The sequence below is a fragment of the Eptatretus burgeri genome, chromosome 15, assembly GCF_056783735.1.
Source record: "Eptatretus burgeri isolate ZD-2024b chromosome 15, Ebu_testis_v1, whole genome shotgun sequence".
In the NCBI taxonomy this organism is placed as follows: Eukaryota; Metazoa; Chordata; class Myxini; order Myxiniformes; family Myxinidae; genus Eptatretus; species Eptatretus burgeri.
The window spans coordinates 70397312-70408088 of NC_140975.1; the positions used below are offsets into that span (position 1 = coordinate 70397312).

The window sequence follows — 10777 nt, forward strand, 5'->3', positions numbered from 1 at the left end:
TGGAGCTTTTCGTTCTCCATTTTGTTTCCCGGCTTGGTGCGACGCATTGCCCTCTTCTTGGAGTTGGATCCTCGGGGAAGCAACGATCGACAGGAAGGATCGGCGCCTCGTCTCACCGGCACGTGTTGAGAATCACGGGAGGATTCGCGGGAGCTCGGGAAGGATCGCGGCGATTGGATCCAGCTCGCTCTCGCTGGAGCCCGGGTCCGGACAAGTTGAAGACCACACGAGGTGGAAAGGTTCGAGTCAAGCTCTGAGTTTCAGCTCACCTGTCCTCCGAGCTGGAGCTCGTGATTAAAGGCCTTTGCCACCATTTAGTGTGTGTGTGTGTGTGTGTGTGTGTGTGTGTGTGTGTGTGTGTGTGTGTGTGTGTGTGTGTGTGTGTGTGTGTACGTGTGTACGTGTGTACGTGTGTACGTGTGTACGTGTGTACGTGTGTCCGTGGGCCCGTCTAATAAGTCGGAACTGCTGTTAAGTGTAAATGACTGTATATAATAAGTAGACGGTTGTAGTTCTTTTGTTGTACTTTTGTTGCTTGTATAATTGCATACGTGTTTTGCCTTATTTAATTGCATACGTGTTTTATTATAATAAATGTCCTTGTGTGAATGTAAACCTGCTCGTTGCGTCCATTCCCTCATTCTGTGTGTTGGGAGTTAGAAAGCCGTTGGTTTGCTGTAATAGGGGGACATTTGGACCGACGGTTCTCGGCGATTACGCCGCTCGGAATCGCGCACGGACAGGCTCCCCTCGGCGGTTTGTTCCATACGAGTTCCGTCGAGGGTGGAATACCCCGGTAGTTGGATCACGTGTGTATTTAGGTACATTGAAGATTGGCAATCGACCCTACCACACGTGATCTGCCGATTGGCGTATTTCGGTTCTTGTTCAAGGACCCGTCGCTCGGAGTTATCCGGGCGGCGATCGGTCGGGCCGACTCGACTTGCGAGCTCCGTTCAGAGCGGTTGGTTGGCGGCTGACCTCCCGGCCCGTAACAATATATATATATATATATATATATATATATATATATATATATATATATATATATATATATATATATATATATATATATATATATATCAATATAAAACACAATGCGTATTTGTCCCTTTTCATAAGGACGATTTGTCGGTTTTAAAGGCCAATCTTTTAACATGACTGTGTTCGCTATGATCTTTTTTTTTTCAGGATAAAAAAAACATTTTTCATAAAGAGTAATGAAGTCTCTTCTGTTGGAATTGAGATGGTGACTTGCAATTGGGCCTCAAGGGCGGTGTACATAAGCGTTTCACAAAAATAACAATAAATACAAGGCAAAGGGAGGTGAAATTTCAGCTCGTGATGTGCAACACGCACAGAGTAAAACGAGTGTTTATTTACATCTGTAGGACGTCTCATAAATATAGAAGATATGAGCATACCTGACGTGAGGCCAAGGCTTCAGACTTTGGCACCCTCACAAGGCTGTTCCTTCAAAACAAAACGTCTCAGAAGATAATAATAGGGTCACATTTGTACATGTGGTGTTTTAAAATAACGCTACTTGCTACGAAACATCATATATTCCAGTCTCCTTGAATACAGTGGTGCCCCCAGAATCCGAATTTAATTCGTTCCAAGAGGCTGTTCGGATTCCAAAAAGTTTGGATTCCAAAACTATTTTCCCAATAAAAAATAATGGAAAGTGAATTAATCCGTTCCTGGACCCCAAGAAAACCCACTTTCAAAACACTTTCAACTGAAATCACCCATGTTTAAGGTAAAATAAGATGAGTAAATGACCTTTTCTGGGTCACAAATCTTTTTCCAAGCCTGGGGGATGAGCAGGAGCGTTGTCGCTTCTTCCATCAGGTCTGGATGCAGCTCCGGCCTATCAGTGGCCATTGGGATCCAAAACGTAAACTGTTCAGCCTGGTGGAGGTATGTAATTAACCGTGAAGCACCAAATGGTGTTTTATATCCCAGTACACTCTGTGGAGACACAAACGTGCCGTTTTCACCGCACGGTTCCACGGGAGAGAATCAAGAGGTGAAGCGATTGGGTGACACAGCATGATGTCACTACCATGCTCGCGAAAAAACCCCTGAGTTTGTTAAAGCCGATTCGTCAGAGGGTTCATTGAATGAGTTCGCTTCACGACAGGTTTTCGCGCTTTTATCGCTTCATATTTTTCAGAATCCTACACACGGTCGATTTTGGTAGCTCGAACATGGCAGCGAGATCAGACACACGCGTACTGCTCTCATGCTTAGCGATAAGTTCTTTCTTCAACTCAATTGTCGTTCTCACGGACTTCCTCTTATTCCTATATGCTTCACTGCTCTTCTTGGGTGCCATGGTGAATGCACAAGGGTGGTAATTGAAAAAAAATGCACAAATCAAGGTGAAAACACGAGGTAAAGTAGCGATCGACACATGAGAGATGCTTTCACAAGTACTTCCACTGACGAACTGAATGAACAAAGCGCGAAAATGCGGGTCGAACAGGCGGGGGAGACGCACGTGAACAAACATGAACGCCACGTTGTGTTCGGTTTTTAGGGCAAAATTTTCTCAAAAATTGTTCGGATTCCAATTTGTTCAAACAATGGGGCGTTCGGATTCTGGGGGCACCACAGTATTTTGAATAAAATAATTCCAACCTGTCATTTTGATACGCTTTCACCTTTCCAGGGAGACAATTCCATGTATTAACTACTCTGAGTAAAAGTCCCACTGCCTTACTACCATCTTAACTCTCCTCTTCTTTACTCTCAGGCTATGGCCTCTGGTCTGATCGCTGTCTACTCTGTTGAATAATAAATCTTCACTAATTTTATCTCTTCCTTTCATTATCTTAACCGTCTAGCATATTTCCTCGTAACCGCCTCCTTTCTAGTGTATAAAGCCCTGTCTCCTTCAGCCGCTCCTCAGAGCTGAGTCTAGCTAGGCCCGTAATTGATCTAGTAACCCTGCGCTGAACCCTCTCTCTGGCATCGACGTCCTTCCTGAGTTGTGACCAAAACTGCACACAATATTCTCGATGTGGCCCTCACTAAATTCCTATACAATGTTAACACCACCTCTTTTGATTTATAAATGATCCCCCTCCGAATACAGCCTAAAACCATATTTGCTCTACCTATAGCTGCCTGGCACTGTGCTACCTGCTTACCTCCATTATCGATTACCACCCCCAGATCCTTCTCCTGTGTGACACGCTCCAAAATTACTCCTTGCGTCCTGTAATCTCTATTTTGCATTGTTCTTTCCCATCCCCAACACCTTACACTTGTTCAGGTTAAACTCCATCTACCAATCTATGAGAATATTCACATGTTCAGGATGGACTGTAAATTTGAAAGCTCACTGCTCTTCTGATGTGTTGCTCAAGCAAGTCTTGATTTGGGAGCAAACTGTCAAGCTGCGATACAAAGGATAGCCCTCGAACAGTTTGTGAACAATGCAAGCCCAACCCAGCACGCCTGCAGATGGAACATAGAGAGCTTGTTATCAAGTGGGGCAATCTGCTACCAGCTCCAGACAATGGAATTGTAGCAACCAAGTGTAAATGCAGAAAGGGTAAATGTAATACAAGACAGTGTGAGTGTGTCAAAAGTAAGAAACTCTGCACAGATCTGTGAAAATGTCTGGAATGCAATAATCAACAACTGATTGAGGCAGAACATGAAGTTGAAGACGAAGATCTTCTCGACTCCGATGAATTGCTGCGATACAACAAAACATCTCCACCAAATCAGAGACGTACGCTACAAACAACTCCATAACACTTTGCAAACAAATTCTTTGTTTCCTTCTGATGTTCTTTTGATTCTTGAATATAAGTACAGTGTAAGTGATTTTCTTCTTGTTTCACAGGAAGTCCCACTGAGACCAAATCAAGGCACAAAACAATAAAGTACCAAAGAAATAAACAATCATATGTAATTAAAATGAATGATGTGATGGCTCAGCAACAACCAGCACCCTGAAATACCCTTGAATGATGATTTTCATGTGGTTCCAAAGGATATTCCACAAAATATAAAAATAAGGCCCAAAAAAAAACAATAGAATACATTAACAAAAAAAAGGTATTAAAAAGTAAAGTGTGCAATGTTAAGGCTCGGCAACATCCGTATTTGCGTTCAGTAGCCTCGTGTATACCCCAATACGAGCATTTCCATATTGAGGATAATTCTACACAATGGGGATAAAAGGCTCAAAAACTATAATCCATTAAAAAACGCACACATCGTGAAAAGGTGCAATTTTCAGCCATGGAAACATTCATATTTGGATTCAGCATCCTCATATACTGTTAGAAGTGAATTTTCATGTGGCTTGATGGGATGTTCCAGAAAAATTATAAACGAGGCACATTTTTCCATCCCATCCCAGGGTTTGTAACAATGTTTACTTTGATCTCTTCAGTTATGAATAAAAAAGTTCATTTACAAAAATTATTTAAACATAATTCATCGAAATATGACATTATTGGAAGGGGGTGAATACCTTTGCAGGTGTATGTATGTTCTGGTCCACTAGTTTCCTGTCGAATGACTCGTTTAATTTGGTTACGATTTTTTTTTTTGTTTGTTTAAATTTTCACCCCTCCTTAGGGATCTCGTGATAAAGCCAGAGTCTCTTCGCAGTTGACAAAGGGTGACTTTGATTATGCAGAGCGGGAGGAGCAGGAGGTGTGGGACTAGGAATGGAGGGATTTGATACGACCGCTTCCATCGTTGGGTTCCTTCCCCCCACACATGGCCCTTGTTTTGCTTGATTTGAGGATTTTAATCTGTGTTTTCCTCTGATATTTTGATTACTTTTTGCTTTCACTGGATTGTTTTTTTTGTTTTCACTATATGTTTCAGCACCTGGATTTGCCATCATGATTGTTTTTTTGCTTTCACTGTATGCTTCAGCACCTGGATTTGCCATCATGATTGTTTTTTTTCATCTTTGCAGCCAAAGTACCTGTCAGTATTGACCAAGGTATCTTGTTAACACCTCGTAAAATGAATAATACAGCTTTAAGTGACAAAATTGCCATAATTGTATTTGTTGTATTTTTGAGCCACAACTGGAGTGGTTCAGTTTAAGAATGAATACATTTCAAGCAGCTGTTAAAGACGTGTGCACGTTCTTAAGACATCCCCAACTCCTCGGTGAGATCTTGTGCAAACCGTTTCTCTTTGACCATTTCCCGTATGACCTCGTTCGCATCTTTGTCACAAGCTGTTCAAATTGCATGCATCCACATTCTTTGAAATGTGATTATTTTTTTGCACTCAAAGCTTCAAAATAAAGCCAGTGATACGAACATGTGGAGACTTCAGTTGCTTCATCTTATTGGCACACTGGATGCAAGAAAAATATTAGTGCAAAATGTTTTGGGTACCAAGTTTAACCTCTTCACAGGGACGTCGGGATTGAGCAGCGGGAAAAATGTCGTGGACACTCTTCCTGCCAAGTCAGTAAGTACCCCCCCCCCCCACCTCGCCTGCCAGGCAATCAGCCTAAAATGGCTGTGACGGAGGACACTGTTTAGAGTTAAAGGATATAGTGGAGGAAATGTCGCAGTTTGTGACTGGAAGAAACCGATTACATTAGTGGGGCAACTTAGCTAAATATAGCATAATAATTGTGCATTTTGTGAGGAAAGCACCAAATTTGGCACCAAAGCACCAATATCCGAATCTGTTCATAATATGATGGGCTACTAGTGTGCCAAATTTGGTGCTTTCCTCACAAAATGCACAATTGTTATGCTAAGTTGCCCCACCACATGGCAGTATGAAGTCAACAAACCTATTTGGCAAAGTTCATGGGCACCCTCCTGCTGGAGGTTTATAACTTTCTCCTGGGACATCGTGATGTAACTTAGTTTGAATGTAAAATGTGCACTGTATTTTGTTCTACTCATGTCTTGCCTCATGCATATTTATGCTCTGCCCATGTCATGTCATCTCTGTTGCAGAGAGCAAGCGGCCTCTTCCCCAGCCTGGTGGGATTTGTGGTTTTGTGGAAAAGCACTTTTATTTTTTAACCAACGCATTTGTAGTATTTTAAATTAAAGAAAAGATGATTTGAAACACTGCAAGTGTTGGTTAAACCGCCAAGAGCATTCAAGAATCGGGACTCGGAGACCGTTCCAGGATATACGGTGTCAGTTCTTGCTGAGGACAGCCACAGAAATACTTCCATGGATTGATTCATTTCCAAGTGGTGGGCGGACTGTGCTTCAAAAGCCATGTACGTGGGAAAAGTGCAGTTGCTGGTGCAGGTCAGGTCAGGTCAGGTATGGGAGCATGCGCCAGAGCAGCGCGTCGCTACATCCACTTTCCGCCGGTACTCCAGGGGCCTCTGTCTAGTCATCCCCCAGGCAGATGCCTGGCCCATCCCCATCTCCTTGAGATACCGATCAACCTGCTGCAACCATGAGGCATGTGGTCGGCCCATTGGCCTCCTCCACTCACGAGGCTCCCTCGCTGAGAGAATCTGGTGAGCAGGATCAGCATCAGGAAAACGAGCCACATGTCCTTACAGCCACAGCTGATGCTCACAGACGATGCAGGTAACAAATTTCATTCGAGTCCCTCAGCAACCGCTCGTTGGATACAAAGTCCGACTCGCAATAGCCAAGGGTTCTCCGAAGAGACCTGGTAACAAAGGAATTAAGTCTGTCTCAGAACCCTGGTCAGAGTCTCAGTCTCACATCCATAGAGCAAGATTAGAAGCACCAAGGACCAGAAGACTCGGACTTTCATCCTGCCGCACAGGTACCGACAGTGACACACCCCATGATCCAGTGAAACCATGACTCCCCAGGCCCGATCCAGACATCTGTTGACCTCTGGCTCACAGCCAACACAGACGTGAATATCACTGCCAAGGTAAATGAATCTCTCTGTGACCTCAACGTCCTCACCACAGACAGGATAGCAGCATCCAAGATGTCACTGAAAGCCTGGATCTTAGTTTTGACCCAGGAAACCCATAATCCCAGCGGCTCTGACTCTTCATTCAGCACCTCGAGGGCCCCCAAAAGGATAACGAGTCTCAGCAAAGATAACTGCATCATCTGCGAAATCAAGGTCAGAGATCTTGACATTCCCAAACGATGCACCACAGCTTGATCTCTCCAACATCCTCCCCAGAATCCAGTGCATAAAAGTGTGGGGGCCAGTACACACCTCTGATGAACTCAGTAACAACTGGAAATAAGTCAGAGATGGTACCACCACATCTCACAGCACTCTCAGTACCAGAGTATAGTTTAGACATCAGATTGATCAGTTTTGGTGGCACCCCACAAAGACCAAGAATCCTCCAGATGGCATCCTGATTCACTGAATCGAATGTTTTGCAGAGATCAACATAGGCTGCAAGGAGTCCCTGCCGAAACACTCGCCTGCGTTCGGTGAGGACCAGAAGAGGAAGGATACGGTCAATCGTTGACCTTTGGTGTAAAACCTGACTGCTCTGGACGCTGGTGCTCAAGCAGATGGTGGCGAACCCAATCAATAATTATCCGAGCAAAGACCTTGACCGGCACTGAGCAGCGTCACCCCTCGGTAGTTGTTGCAGTCCTGGCCACCGGCCTTGAGAAGTTCAGCATGGATGCCACAGATCCCTGGAGCTTCACCCCATTTTAACCGGTTCACCGCAGCCCGTGTTTCCACAAACGAAGGTGGGTCATAGTTGATTTGAGGGTCAGCAAGGGGGGTTGTAACACCCCTGACATCAAACTTGACAGCTGGTGGATCAGCCTGGTACAGTCACTCTAAAGTAACCAACCCAGCGGGCCTCAACTTCTGACTCCTCTGTCAAGAGCTCACCACCTTCTGCTCAAACTGCAGTACACCACGGGATGGGCTTGTAGGAACGTAATGCACGAATTCCCCTGTAAGCAGGATGGGAATGACTTGACCACAGGTGATGCTCCACCTCCTCACAGATTCCTCACACATAGGCCTCCTTGTCCACCCTTGGTGTATATAGTTTTACGCCTCATCTCCCTGAACAGCTCAGCTCTGGTATCCAGTGTCCCTTGAGAGAGATATTTCTTTTTCACCCTCCAGTGAGTTCCAAGACATCCACCGGCAACATCAATGATGGTGGTCTTGAAGGCATTCCACAACTCTTCAGGATTCTCCAAAACACCCATACCCCTCCCCCCACCCCCCAAAAAAATCTTCATTCAGCCTGTTCGCAAAGTCCTCAGGTTGCCAACATCCAGCCCAGGCTGAGATGGTACCATTCTCCTGGATTTAATCTGAAACTTCAGAGTTGCTCCAAGCCTATGGTCGGTATTGAGGAACTGAGCACTTTAGTGGAGACTGCAGTTCTGGATCATGCTCCAGCAACCATGAACGAGAACATGGTCAATCTCCTTTGCCACGCCACCAGCGTTGGAATACCAAGTCCAGCGATGAGCCTGTGAGTGCTGAAACCATTAACCAGCCACCTGAAGTCCATGACTTCGTGCAAAGTCAAGGAACATAGTGCTAGTCTGGTTCAAAGTTCCAGACCCATGGGGACCAACACATGTCCCATGACAATCTCAATCAGTTCCAGTCGATGCATTGAAATCTCCCAAGACTAGAAGAGTATCTCACCTGCGGCACTGATCGATCACAGACTCGAGCGTGGCATTGAATACGTCCTTCATGGTGAGATCACTCGCCTCAGTCGGAGCATATACAGAGACTAGGGAAATGACACCCAAGGAGTGACGAATCCTTAGTCTCATCATTCACTCGTTGACCGGTGTTACCTCAATTATCATTGGAGTCAGCTTATTGGATATAGCTACAGCAACTCCTTGGGCATGGTAACCACCAGTGACCAGACCAATAGTAGATGTAAACACCCGCCATGATCTCACCACTATCTGGTCTCCGAACCTCAGAGTGCTGCAATACCTATGTCCAAACGCTTGAGCTCAGATGGTAACAGAGACAGGTGATCATCCTCTCTTAGGGATTGGACATTCCAGGCACCCACCTGAAGGGACCGCCTCAGGTTAACCCAAGGAGACGGCTGTCTGGTGGTCGACACCTCAGCACCACCCCGACACACACACTACTGCAATCTCACCTGGGAAGGTAACCCCGTGGTTTTCCTCATCAGAGTGTGGGTCCCGATTGCCCTTATCCCTTAATGCGCTGAGTTGCCCTCCGAAGGGCAGCTGCATCGGAGTATTCCCACGGCGTGGGTTTTCAGATTTATTTGTGGAATGAAGGGTGTTATGATGGCCGGAGTGCAAATCCTACTTCGATCCTCCTAAAAAAAATGTTTTGAAGTAACCCAACTGCAGGAGAATGTCCGCATATACAGTTGGGCACAAGATAATGAATGCTGTTGGCTCACAGGAGCTAATCTGCCCATGCCCCTCACAAGATGCCAACTCTCTGATGGCCCCCTTGATATCCATAATTGGCAAATTTTGCTTTCACCCTTCTGTTGATATGTTGAGAATTATCGGCTTTACGAGGCTTAATTGTGGAGTTGCCAGAAAGGATGAATGGAAGCGGTGATAAGACTTCCATTGCCAAAAAAATGGGCCACCTGACACGATTTTAAAAGCCGGACATCAGGGGAATCCAGAGCCTCTATCGGACACCTAAAGGCGATACCCGGCCACGGGGGCCTGGTTCTCGAGGACAATGTCACGGAGAAGTTTGCCAAGAGCATCGGCGACAAGGATACGAGCACCCTTGGGTACTTTACGGAGTACCCGAAAATTATTATGACATCTCAATAAGTAGGTGGAAAAGTCCGTTGTTTGGTCTGGGAAAGCTGCAATCCCATATCAGGGAGGGCATGACCAATTGATCATCAGCACCACCATCTGACGCCCAGATAATTTAACACACGAATAGTGGTTGTAAATTACATAACCGGCATGGAATGGAACGCTCCCTCATAGTGGTGAGCTTACATTTGGAGCATAGAGGAGTAATGGCCGAGACGGCCGTCCCATTGGCCACCAAACACACTTCATTGTTGTCGCCGGAAACAGCAGCACAACCAGTTCTCAAGAAGGGTTTTTTTTCTTCCTTATTTTGTTTTGATCCTACTGCTGTGGGATCTTCCTTCCCCTTTGAGGTCTTGTGCACAGAAACTGCATTTTTTGGGTGGAGAAAGTTTTTTTTTTTTTTTTTTTTGTTTTGTTTTGTTTTGTTACAGGAGTGGTGATGAAGAAAAGAAAAAAGCATGAACAGGTGTAATGGCCGGTGAGAGGGTGAGAGGAAAAGGTGGGAACGAACCCAGGACTTGTGGTCTGGCTTGTGATGAGAAACTTGGCCTGAAAGACGTCTTTGAGGATTTCAGTGATCCCTCCGAGGGCTGCCTGTTGGAGTCACCGTCTGCGTTGAAGACATGGAGGCAGAGGAGAGCCTCACTGATGCGCGTTGATCGGAGAGGGAGCAGAAGCGTTTCCTCCTCCTGAGTGTCACCTGAGCCGACCTGAAGCAACGTGTGGCTTCGAGGTGTTGCAGGAATTGCTCCGGTTCGTTCGCTGGCGAAGTTTGAGAACGCCCAGAGAGGGCAGGGTGGTGGTAAGGTTTAATCCTTGTGGCCTGGGGCTGGGGTGAGGCTGCTGGAAGGTCAACTCTTCTACCCCCCCCCCCCACCTTTTCACTTTTTTCTTTATATCTTGGCAAATATTCCTTTTGTTACTTTTTTTGCTTTCCCCCCCCCCCTGGGATTAGTTGGGGATATCTGGTGGGCCATTGAATTGTCTTGGCATCTTTCCATTAATTTCTTGTTTCCACTGCATCTATT

At 45.6% G+C, this 10777-nt stretch overlaps 1 protein-coding gene across 6 annotated transcripts in view; it reads left to right on the top strand.

Moving 5' to 3' along the window:
• The window catches only part of LOC147012489 (putative ATP-dependent RNA helicase DDX4), a 91221-nt gene extending 85910 nt beyond the window's left edge, over nucleotides 1-5311 (top strand). For all 6 annotated transcript variants that reach the window (XM_085856848.1, XM_085856853.1, XM_085856851.1 and 3 more), the window contains one exon: nucleotides 4606-5311. In XM_085856848.1, coding sequence (XP_085712974.1) covers nucleotides 4606-4695 — 90 coding nt within the window. In that variant the 3' untranslated portion in view covers nucleotides 4696-5311. The remainder of the gene's footprint in view (nucleotides 1-4605) is intronic.
• Nucleotides 5312-10777: the final 5466 nt, after the last annotated feature.